At 40.2% G+C, this 12,970-nt stretch overlaps 1 protein-coding gene across 1 annotated transcript in view; it reads left to right on the top strand.

Moving 5' to 3' along the window:
- The window catches only part of LOC118122572 (protein turtle homolog B), a 128,748-nt gene that overhangs the window by 107,153 nt on the left and 8,625 nt on the right, over nt 1-12,970 (top strand). The window contains exons 18-20 of the mRNA XM_035179363.2: nt 1,613-1,699; nt 5,518-7,152; nt 11,721-11,848. Of these exons, the coding sequence (XP_035035254.2) occupies nt 1,613-1,699; nt 5,518-7,152; nt 11,721-11,848 (1,850 nt within the window). The remainder of the gene's footprint in view (nt 1-1,612; nt 1,700-5,517; nt 7,153-11,720; nt 11,849-12,970) is intronic.

Here is a 12,970-nt window from a genome sequence, read left to right as displayed (position 1 = left end):
TTATGTGACTCGATATCAATCCAGCCACCATCATAAAGGTCTCTTCAGTTCCCTTAGTGGACATTTTTCACACCGGACATTTTTACTTGTCATAGCAGAAAGACTACAGATGGCACTCATAACATGAATCATGCCAGTGAGGAAAAGCTCCCCTTTTTGCATATTTTAATGTAAAAGTTCAGGTGCTTTGTTGTGGCTCCTTCCTGTGCTCAGATACCACCTGTTTATGTATGAAGGACAGGATACATGCTCAAATCCAGGTATAGGGCTTCTACAAAGTACTGATCGAAGGTCTGAATATGTCTTATTCAAGATTTCAGTCTTTGATTTAGTGTATTTGCAAAACATTTCTAAAAAATGCTTTCACATTGTTGTTATTGGTTCCTGAGTGAAGATAATATATTCGTCGTAGTGTTAAAGGATAAATTTAGTGTCATTATAGATTTTTCCTCAAACAAATCCCATGTCAATGTCCCCTGTGTGTGTCAAAGCCGTTAAAGGATGATATATCTTATTCCTCTGCCATAGAGCTCTTCTTTCTGTTAAAACATATTAATGAGCCACACTGATGCCCTGGGTGACATCTTTCTTATTTTGAGTTGATCTCAAATTTTCTGTTAACATCTTTAGACGGAAACATTTGGCTTGAGACTGAGAGCTAAAGACCAAGCAGTGGATTTTGAAATTTGTTTTTTGGTCTACCTGGTTTTGGTCTTTTGAAGACCTTTGTTGAAAGCCAGGAAATAAAGGCTACTGTCGGACTTATCTTTGAAGTGTAGTGTTTTAAGATAAACCTTAAAAAACTGACAGTAAATGATGCTGCTGACTCCTTGCAGATGTGATCTAGAAACAGTAATTCATTTGCTGAAAGTTACACAAACAGCGTCACATTTCATCTGTATGGCATCATTATAAGAGCAGAATAATTTAAAAGAATCTAGTATCACATAACATTTCTAAACAAAGCAAATTTGAAGCACCGCAAATATTAACTTGTTTGAATGATGTGTGCATTTCAAATACAGGTTTATTGTGTTGATGCTAGCATTGTTGTATTTAACATTCTAATACTTCAAGAGATACTACAAAGTGGTGCCACGGCTGTGTGGCTTTCATCAGCAAGCAATTTCAGGAAATGCATGTTTCCTTGATTTCTCTTCCCTCGCCGCTCTTCCACGTCCATGTCTTAAATAGGAGGAGCTAAAGAAAACAAAAGACACATTAAAACACAAGACAAACTTGAGCTGCATCCCATGATCTACACGTGTGTGTGTGGGATTTTGGCTGTATAACTTGAGACTCAATAAATGGATAGTTATGTATCTCAACATGCAATGGTCACATCTTTACTGATATTTCATGCATTAACCTCTTGTTGCTCCATGATAGCCTCTCTTGTCTCACAGCTTTCTCTCTCTCCTCTCAGATTCCCTCTGAGTCAAAACAGCTCCATCACATTTCTGTCTTTTTCAGCCCATATTTACAATAATATCAAGCTCTTCTCTCTCATTTTCTGTTGCTTTGTTTTTATAAACATACCTCTCATTGACAGGCATCCTGTTTACGCCCATATTCTCCCTACTTCTCACTGTCTGATCTCCCACTTCTGCAGGAGTCCAATTAGCTTCATTCCCAGCATTGAGCCCTACTGGGAGGGGCTGGACGCAAGCAGGTACAGGCCACAACCTTCCAGTCCTCAGTGAGTGTGCCAACCATTGTCCCCCTGTTCTTGCACACTGTATACACCCCATTGCACTCGGGTTCAGCCCCAGCCCCTCAGACTCCTGACCTGTCTGCATGCTTGTGGCTCAATGTCCCCACCAGGCAACAACAATACTGGTCGCGATCTTTCAGGAAAGGTCAAGGACCTTCATCATCAGAAGATGAGAGCTGAAAGAATAAAAAAAAAAAATCCTTATCAATTTAAAAAATCCAACACCTTTATTCAGGAAATTAGGAGTCGGTCATCATAAATACAATCTTCAATTTCATGTCATAGCTTGACATTATCGGAAATTTAGACAATATAGGACTCTAAATGGAATTAGCTTAGCTTAACATTAAGTCCGGAAGCAAAAGAAAACAGGTAGCCATGGACTGAAGGGGATCACTGCAAGAAACATTTACCCTTAAAATTACAAGTTGTTAATGCACTTTCTATTGTTGTTAGAATTAAACAAATAAGATATGACAAATTATTTAGTATAATTGTAGCTTTTTGTGTGAGCCAGGCCAAATGTCCCCATGCTTCATCTGAGTCTTGGCAAAGAAAGATTGAAAAAAATGAACTATGACTGTAAATGAAAGAGATATTGCACACAGAGATCATATTGGTGAACCACACTGTATGGTAATAATTAATTACAAACACTACAGGTAAAACATTCTTGCTATTCCATGGTGTAGACTGTATATTGCTGATTTTGTCAAGAGTTAATATCTAAATCTTCAAACATCTGTTTCCAGTTTAATAATTCTTTAGATATACGTTCAATGGCAGTATTATATATGCTATATATATAAAACATGTTGGCAAATCCACTTGCTTTGTGACAGTGTTGAATAAGAAGATGGAAGCTACAGCTAGCAGTCTGTTAGCCCAGCATAGCACAAATATTGGAAATAGGGCGAAACAGCCTAAAACCATCACCCTAGTAGCACATATAAAATGCTGATGTGCCGACATTACATGGCAGCTTTTGTATAAAATTAACAATATATAAATTGTTAATCAGTAAAAATGTGGTGCATGTCACTGTTGGGCGGAGCTGGACCAGCTGTCTCTCCCTGTTTCCAGTCTTGAGCAAGCTGTCTGCTGGATGTAGCTTTCTCTTTACAAAACAGTTTTAAGAGAATCTAACTGTCAGCAATAAAGTGAATAACTGAAGTGTACCTTTGCCCTTCTCCTTGTTTTCCTGCACATCTTATGCCTTGTGACTATTTTTGTGCTTTGAACTGCTTGTGACTGTGTCCCCACTGACTCCTTTAAATCACTATTCCACCTCCATGTGACCTGAAACACTTTGTTTCTCACACCCTTGAGTTGATAGACTTCACCATCATTCCTTTCCTAGACACTGTCACAGTCACACATGTTCTTCACTTTGATCATCTGATAGAATATAAAAAGTCTTCTAATTGTTATTCTGCAGATTCACCTTCTAACAATAGCAACATCAGTGCGTACTGCCCCTTTGTCATTCTCTGTATGCTTATGGAAAACATTCAGCATTTTAATCTAACTGTATAATGATAGAGTCATTTTGAAAGACCTATATAACAGCATCAGTTATTGAATCTTCATTCATTGAACATGTACTGAGGCAGTAGTTACTGTGTTGCCTTTATTTGTGTTTTGTAATGTTACAAGAAGAGCATCAGTATTTCATACTGTGTGTCTATAGTACATGATGGGCAGATTCTGCTTTGCCTGTATTTTGTTATTTTGGCCACCATCTCAAATGGTTTTTAGGTTTAGTTTCTTAATGTAACCAATAGGAATGATGGTCAAATTTAAAATTAATAATGAAAAAAAGATTATATGAATTAAGTTGTATAAGCAGTCTTTGTAATTTCTAAAAGCAGATGTCAAGGTACTGGACCCTGGAAACAGTCCTTTAATATCTGTCATATGTAACAGTGGTTTTCATTGTCAACTTCCTACTAAATACTCCGTCATTATAGGGATTATACTGAGGGGTGGCTATGTGTTTCATTGGACCACGAAATAAAATGATTGTGGCTTCAAAGCAAATCAATGTTTCTTTTCCTCTTTCCTATTTAAAAACATTTTATAGTTAGTTATTACACGAACATCATATACAAATGGGAACTGAGCTTCATATTGTGTGATTAAAAGTGTGTTATGTCTTATCATATCCTCAAAAACAAGTTGCACAACTCCTGAACTTGAAAGCGTTTGATAGTGATGAGTCTGGTCAAGATGCTTGATATTATATACAGGGATAGACATCACCCTATATTCTCAACCCTAAATCTGCATACAGGAAAAATGCAGTTGTCCAAACCAAATCATTTCATTTAGCTTTCATGATTGGACTACCTCAAATTTAACTTTTATCTAACATGTACTATAACTTTTCAGTTTGGTCAATGTCCAATCCACTAACATGGAGGAGGCAGGGTTTATGACCTGTTCTGTAGCCTGCCAGAAAGGTGTGATCAAGATGGGTTGGCTTCTCTTTTGGGGAGCTATCATATCTTTCATTTTTAAATACAGACTATAGTTTTGACACATATTGGTAGAACAGCTGCCATCACTTGAAGTAATGGTTGGCTATACTACTTTTCTGAAGATGTCTACTTAACTTTAAACACCAGACTGTTACATTGCTGTCAGTGTCAACTGACTCAACCGGGTTGTTGCAGTGTTGCTCAAATCCCAAGCTTGACTCGCAAATCAGTGTTTCCCACTAAGCTGATGGAGCCTTCCTTCCCATGCAACTGAGTCTGAGTCTGTCTTTTCTAACAGAATGGAGAGTGTGGCATTTTTGACATTTACTAAAATTTGTGCCACACACAGAGAGACACAAATCTCTTCGGTAGTCTTTGGTGAAAAAAACACAGTGTTGCTCACCATCAGCTTTTCTATATAAACACATGAAAATGTATTTAGTTTGAATGGTTTTTACCTAGAGGTTTTTCTGTGCTACTCTTACTGAATTGGGCAGAGCAAAGTTAGAAACATGCTATTGTAACTAATCAGGATTTTGCAACTGACTCACAGTCAGTCAGTTCACTGTCAATCTACTCGAATCAATTACATACCCAGTCTTGCAGCAGATTTGTTGAGTTTTTGATTGTAAATCTCTCAATAACTACAAAAGAAATGTTGTCAAATTAAATACACTGTAGTACAAAGCCATAACGATTAAAAATGTTTCGCTGTCAATATGCTTTTCTCTTAACATAGCGAGAGTGAAAGTTGTATCGAATATGCAGTACAATCACAATGACCTAACTGCTGTGTCAAAGAGCCTTGAGAGAAGGCATGAGTGTAGGTACCAACAAACCAGTTGGTTGTTTTCAGTTTTTCCCACTTTGTAAAGTAATTATTGAATTCATATTTTACATTAAACATTCACACTGATCAATTTAGTGTATCATAGAGAATGTCATATTCCGTCCATGTGTACACATCCCTGACTGAAGCATAGGTTAAGTTATCCAGTTTGTAAGAAAAACAGAGATTTACTCTTTGTAATTTCTTATTCATAATTCAATGTTTATTTTCAAGACAATGAAAATTCATAAAGTTAGTTTTGAACAGACTGAAAATTAACAGGCAACATATTTTGCAGGACAACTTTGTTAATGTATTATGATCAAGAAGGTGTTTCGAAGTACAACTCACCTACGCCTGGGCTTTTAAAGCTTATATGCCTGGATGTGTTGTCATTTTTATTCAAATGTAGCTGGACTTGTCTTCGGCTAATTCAGTGACATTGTAGAGCACTCATATAAAAGAAATAATCTCTTCTTTATTGTTTTTCGTAGGTCATCTTCAGGAAAGGTGAGCCCTGAGAGCATGCACTCTAAGGCATCTCTGTCAGAATCATCTGAGGATAGTCATGACCAGCGTGGGAAGAAACCACCCCCAAGTCCAGGGAAGAAGGAGGAATTGTCTTTATACATGAAGACCAAAAGAGCAATAACAAGCAAGAAGTACAGCATGAAGCATGAAGCTGAAGCAACAACACCCATTGAACTCATCAGTAGAGGCCCAGATGGACGATTCGTCATTGATCCCACTGATGCAGAAATGTCTGTTAAGCCCCGGCGAATTGAGGGCTTCCCTTTTGTGGAGGAATCAGACCTCTATCCTGAATTCCGACAGTCAGATGAAGAGAATGACGATCCCAGGCCTCTGCCACCAGTTATGGCCCCCCTTCGGCCACATCAGATTTCCCCCATCTCCAGTCAGGAATCCTATCTGCAACCTCCAGCCTACAGCCCTCGTTTCCACAGGCCCTTCGAAGGTATGACCATCATGGAGAGCAGTCGACTCCAGGCCACTGGGCAGATCCGAGGCTCTCTCCACCACAGGGCTTTCTATGGCTATCTCGGCCCTCCTGGGGATCATGAGCCCCCACCACCTTTTTACATGCCTGATACCAGCCCTCTCAGCTCTGTCATGTCCTCCCCTCCATATCTTGCTGAAGGTCCCTTTGGTCACCCAATGATTCCTGAAGAAATTGGGGAGGGTGATTTCTCACAATATGCTGTGTCTGGTTTCCCACTTCCTCTGACACTCACCTCTTCCTCTCGTTCACCGGAAATTTGGCAGGGGCTGGATTTCACCTTTGCAAGTCTGGAGGGACCCCAATTCATTTTCCCCCCTCATCACCCTTTGCAACTCCGCCACGATTCCCCATACCCTCCTCCACCTCATGTTCTTCCCCTTAGTGCTTTCCAGCCTTCCTCCCTCCCAATGCCCACTTACCCAGCCGTCCTGCCACTGGAGGCCCCAAAGAGCCACTCAAGGAGGTCTCCCAGTAGGGCCAAGCCTCATGGCTCCCCAGCCAAGCATTTAGCTATGCAAGAGGCACATTTAGGGCAGCTAAGACACACAAGCCACGGTATGGGTGTGCCAGTTTTGCCTTACACCGATCCAATGGCCCATATTATCCCGAGCACATTCAGTAGCCTGGACACACGATGGTTTGAAACCACCCCTCGTTTTAGTCCCAGACAGGCTCGTAGGATGGATTCTGGCATGCATCAGGTGGTTCTCCAGCCCTCTCGACTCTCACCACTTACACAAAGCCCATTTAGCTCTCATGAGGGCTCCCCAGAGATTGTAGTACGTCCCAGGCCACGTCCCAACATTGTCCAACCTCCTATACCCCCAGAGATGTCTGAGATTACCCTCCTCCCTCCTTCCACAGCCAGCTTCTCAAGGAGATCTTCCCCTTCCTCTTCACCTGCCCAAGGCCATGGTAGCAGGAGGGCAAGCCCCGGCTACCGTTCTCACATGGCCTTTGCCACCTCTGCAACCAGCTACCCACCTTCCCAGTCCCCGTCACCCCCTATGGAAAGCAGCAACATGTTTGGGCAGATGCCATCTCATAGGAGGACTGAGGAGGAGATCCTTCCATCTCAACCCTCTCCATCCCAGTTGTCAGCTTCAGGGTAGGTGCAATAGGCATGCAGAGAGGGATACAATTTTAGTCATCTGCTCCAACCCATAATGCTTTGATGTGTGAATTTGCTGTGGCATTTTGGTTACTGGAGTGCTGTTCAATATCCATCCCTTTTTTAAAGAATCATCTCTGTGGCAAATTACTTTGATAGTTTAGTTTTTGCTTTTTTCATTTGTTAACACTTTTATATGAAAAATGAAAACTCTATGGTTGAAGGAAAACCATTTTGCTGTGATGATTCATTGGATAAGCTCTGGAAGTTTTCAGTTCAGTTTCAATTTGGTCAATGCTGCTTTTCATGTCAGACCTCAAATGAGATATTCATCCACTGCATCTGTGAAGCATTGTTCCGAAATTATCGCTTTGCAAGAATACATAGCATTTTCCAGTGAACACAAAAAATATAGATTGTGCAACAAATTGACTTGACATGAAAATGCATTTGCTTCACAGATTACATTTCAGACCTTTTGGGGCTACAATCAATCCAGATGAAAAATACTACTGTCATTGCAGTGTGTAATTTGTTTGGCACAAGCCCCTAAAAGCCTGGGAATCTGCAGATATCACCAGAGGGTCCCTGTTTTCCATCTGTATCATGCGTTACCTCGCTTTCACCTAACAGGAGGAATCCCATAATATTCATCCAACTGATTCCCCATAAAAAACAATCATTTTTATGTCTAGCTCCAAGCCTTTGAAGATGCCTTTATCATGCAGAGGGATGCTTTAAGAAGAGTCCATCTTGGCAGGCCCTGCGGCCCATCCTCGGCCTTAGTAACCTGACTGCATGACCAATTCTCCCTTGCCTTCAGATTTTTTCCTACCCTCCTTACCCTTCCCTTTCTGTAACCTTCCTCGCCCCAACCTCTTTAATTGCCCCCAGGACTCCCCCAGGTCTGACTACGAAGGAAAGGTTGTCGGGCAAAGTGTGTCACAGGGCCTGTCCGCTTCTCATGTACTGCAATGTTTCCATCATTATAAATTAGGGGCAGTATGGTGGTTCTTGATGGCTCCTGGAGTCTTACCTGCTTTGTTTTTGATTGATCTCAGCTATCTGGGCAGCGTTGTTGTGACCAGGTCCTCTACACCGCAATAGGTAAGGGTTGGATCCATGTCTGAAAGGGGGGGGTTAGCAGGTGGGACTTTTTTGATCACCTCGTCCTTTAAAGGGGAATACAAGACTTTGAGTCTTCGTTTCATTTGTTCCTTCCTTCAGACAACACGTGTAGTTCATTTCAGTTTATTCCTTTTTCCTTTTCTCAAAGTGGCTATATGCATTTTAAGTTCTGCAGTCTTCAGTACATTATGCATTCTGACTGATGCATATATCATCTATTAGTTAATTGATTAGGTCAGAGATGTATCACCAACATGATTTCATGCTTGAGTGGTTTGCTAACTGACCATACTCACATGCAACCTTTTATTCTGTTAACGACAATACATCAATACAGATTAATCTACCTCTGGTTGAAACATAAGTCGGAAAAAGCAATCTCATCAGACTCAAACCAGTTTAAAATACCTATTTATTTAAGTATTTATTTGTTTATTAGTTCACTGTTCTTAAAATCATCAACAAAGGTAGGTTACTGGTATGTAAAACATTTGCAGATATTACTGGTGCAAAAGCCTTTTGTGCAATGCCAAAATAGCCTATTGTTCAGCTGAATGCCTATTAAACTGAGATATAAAAAAAAAAAAACTTTTCAATTGTGTCGTATATGTCACAGGTTTGAAACAAGTTGAGGCCTCTACGGACTTCTCTATTGATTTAAACTAATGAAGCTGTTCCTTGTCACCCAGAGACTGGTAAAATAACCTGATGCCCAGTTAGCTAGTTGTAAGCAATTTCTGTCTCTGTTTTCCTCATTTAAACTTGAATCAGTGCAAAGAAAAAAAATCATGATCATGGACAAGACCTGTTTCCTCTTCTCTCCTGTGGTGACTTAAGATCCCCACTCCACTTGCTTCTGCTTTAGTTCACTATGTCTGCCTCCTTCCACCACACCAGCCCTGTGCAATCGGATTTGTTGCAGACTCACTTACTTTCTTTGACATACAACTACCCACTCATCTATCTGCTCCAAACAGCCTCTGTGGAATAGTGATCCTTCTTCCACCTCCACTGTTGAATTGCTAGTGGTTGACTTTCCCACCAACTTCACATCCAAAGCTAAGGTCATGGTGGTCAGACTAAGGACTTGTACATGTCAAGAATACAAGTCGAGTGAGTAAACCAACAGTCCCATATCATTTCATATATCCTAATGCTGCTTAGGGTGCAGCTCCTACTCATTATTTGGACCCAACATTCATCAAGATGTTAAACATACATCAAGCTCATCCAAAACTCCTGACATCCTCTTCCCTGAAGATGTACCAAGTACAGGCTTGGAAGACCAGCCTCACCTGCTCTTTGGCTATCGGCCAGTTGCTAGCAAATAGTCATGCTGAAGATTAAATTTATTGTTACACTAATTAATTCCTTTATAAAAACAAAACAATAGTGAAGTCCATCAGATGGCCACACATGTAGCCAAAGATTTTAATTTACATCCAGGCAATGTTGATTTTCATTATGAAAAAGCAGATATGCTTCTCTAAGGCATGACCATAACTTACATCTTGTGTCACTTTTTTACCACAAGGTTTGGCATACAGTGTATTTATGAAACAAATGTATCTTTAACTTTGTGAAAGCACCTTTAGCACTCTCCTCAAGCGTGACACATTCTGCCATTTATGTATTACAGATGCTTACTTTACTGTAATATGACACCAACTGAAAATATTTTGGACACCTATCTCCAAGAAATATTTTGTAAGATTGGCCTAATGATGTTACCTTAAGCTGTGTGTCCACTGGAAGCCATCATTTACAGCTCTTTGTTTGCATTAATAGTTCAGCTGAAATGCTGTTGCATGTTCCTGGCAGTGATAAAAGCTTAGCATGGACAAAGATGTCAGCACATCCGTTTCAAGAAGTTACAAAAAAATGCACCAGATTCCTTGCAGGTTTTGAATAGCCACTAAGCAAGAGCAGAAGCTGTGACCAGCACTTTCCGCAAGCATCTGTTTAGCCCAAATCATTTAAAGAGTTCTGGTGGACACATGGCCTTAATATCCTTTATAAAGCATCTGTAGCATGAATCAAAGCATCTACTCGAAGTACAAGTCGAATTGCACTTGCAAGTTTGGACTGCAGAACAGTTCCAACTAACATATGAAGCAAGTGTCCTCCCAAAATGGCCCATGCACTTCTTTTTATCCCAAGGAACAAATATTTTGCCAAGGCCTTGCAGGCAGGGGCACACAGGGGTGGGATGGGGACTGAAAACCCCCTTGTGTTTCAGTAAACTGCCCGATGAAGTGCTTTTGAATGTATTCCCCTTTAAAGTCGTGTTCCATGTGCAAACTGCCATGCATGCCATCGCTAAATATTGCTCTTCCGTTTCAAAAAAAGAAACAATTATATTGATAAATTCTTGTTACATTTGTTGTCCTAGTGCTTCGCTTTTCTTTGGCTTATTTTTCATTATGTGACTGTTCCCGAGTAGTCATTTTCCCCTCCCGCCATCTCTCCCCCTGTCAGCATGGTGAAGCCCATTGTAGACAGTATCCATGTCTATGAATACACATTGATGATGCTTTGTTGCTCAGCTGTGATTCTTCCCCTCTACTAATGAAATTCGGTTTCTCTCTGCAGCCACGGTGGGAAGATGGCCTCTCTGTAATGCTAATTGTTTTCTGTGCCTTGAGAGAACCGAGTGTCTGTTTGTGGCAGAAATCTGTGGGCTGCCAACTCATAAGTACCTCCATGAATGGGAGGGAGGTCGTAGGATGCAGTCATGAGCAGCTGACAAATATACACTTCACACCAAGGAAACATTTGCATCTGTTGTTTTCAGAGCTAGACAGATTTGTTTTCAAAAGACATATCCAATCTGCAAATATGTCATCAACTGAAAATACTTAGTTACATTTGTTCAAAATACTGGTCAATTTTGCCTCATTTCCCTCTGAAACCAACAGTGCAAGTCTTTGTAAATGTTGTACCTTCTCAAAAACGTTACTCACTGTCCTGATCTGCACTATGACACAAATCAGTGGTTTCAGGAATCATGTAATACGTCCTTTTCTTTAAAAATGGTTTGGATCAATTCCAGCAAAAATGCCATCGATATCCCTGAAGGGGCAATGAATTTGAAGGTGTATGATTTAATGTAACATCTGGATTTATGAACTTTATTCTTGAAACATTACATATTAATAGTTTACCTAAACATAAATGTTGGTAAATCCAGATGAGGTACAAGGCTGTGGCTATAGTAGAACAATTGTTCCTGAAATCTTGAAAAAAGGTTTTGCTGGATTTCAGAGTACAGCTCTTTAAGTGTTCAACATTGATCCTGTGCGATGTGCAGCACCTGTGGCTAAGCACGAGTGGTGCAGGGGTTGTTGTTTTTTGCACTCCATAGTGCAGAAACACAGTCCACTGACTAATTCTGGCCTGGAGTTACCTGTTTTCCCCTCTCTCTCTTCTTTATCCAGAAGACGTCGAGGTGCACTGAGTGGCCTTTCGGGGTCTGAGAGGATTGATGCACTGAGATACCAACGTATTAAAAAGACTAAAAAGATGACAATGAACAACAATAACTCCAAGAGCAGAAAAAAAGAAGGTTTGAACCCTTTTCTTTATGGCATTTTTTAAAACTAGCTTCATCACAATGGCTACAAAGAAATGTTTTTTTAACACGTTTTATTCTGCTTTTTGTTAACTACAATGGATGCATGTACCACGATTTATAGGGTCCGACAAAAGGGAAGCCACACATTGACATACACCAGAGATTTAAGTGACTAATTGCTTTACTGGGTTGAATCTGGTTTTCAGTTTAAACACTTGTACTCACTGATGTTGTTCAGTTTCTCTAAACTAAGCCGGCACATCACCATTTAAATGCTTTTCAGACACACAATAGTGAGTGAATTCATCACTTACATGGCTGAGCGTTCACTGCTGCCATTGTTGGTTCAGTGTTTCATTTAGTTTAGTACAGATGTAAGTCTATTGACCTTATGTATTCCAGTTTTGTAATTTTAGCTTCTACACCAGGAAGTGGGAATGTGCCACATTGTGTAAATTGACATCAGCTGCTTCTGATCAGGCTGTGCCGACATTTAGCTTTTATAATTGAATGTAGATTGTGAAGGGATGCTAATTAATGCTAATTCTGTTAGTTCTCCCGTACAGTACCAGGATCGTCTGGTTTTGTTTCTGTTATAACAGTCATGTGACTGATCAATGTGTGTTGATATTTGTGTTTTTCCTAATTGGATCAACAAGCAAACTCACTTATCAACAACAACCATCATTGTACAGATGAGTTAAGCATCTATGCTTTAGTGGTCTTTCACCATAAACTTATCAAGCTATTCTGCGCCGCGACACACAGTTAGCTAGCTGAGCTAGTTAGCTAGGTAACTTTTTTTATTTGCCATCTGTGGTGTCAGGTCATGTTAAGGTTAATGTGTGTTTGCTTTCATGAATTTAAAGTCGGCTCTGTGACCCATTCAGGACACTATATTTTGACTGATCTTAAGGGCATTTTCACATGTTCAAGTCCCAACTAAAGTTCAGGTCTTTGTTACATTGTTTACAATCAGTTAGTTTTGGTTTCAAATTGCAATGTAGGCAGTACACAAAAGGGTTTGTAAGACTATACATACTTATGTCTTGTTGTCATCACATACATCTTTGTGGGCTGCGTGTGTGACCTGCCATTCATCTCCTCTCCTCC

This window comes from Hippoglossus stenolepis, chromosome 15 (genome assembly GCF_022539355.2).
Source record: "Hippoglossus stenolepis isolate QCI-W04-F060 chromosome 15, HSTE1.2, whole genome shotgun sequence".
NCBI lineage: Eukaryota > Metazoa > Chordata > Actinopteri > Pleuronectiformes > Pleuronectidae > Hippoglossus > Hippoglossus stenolepis.
Note: the sequence above shows the minus strand (reverse complement) of the source record. Positions and strands in the feature narration are given on the sequence as shown.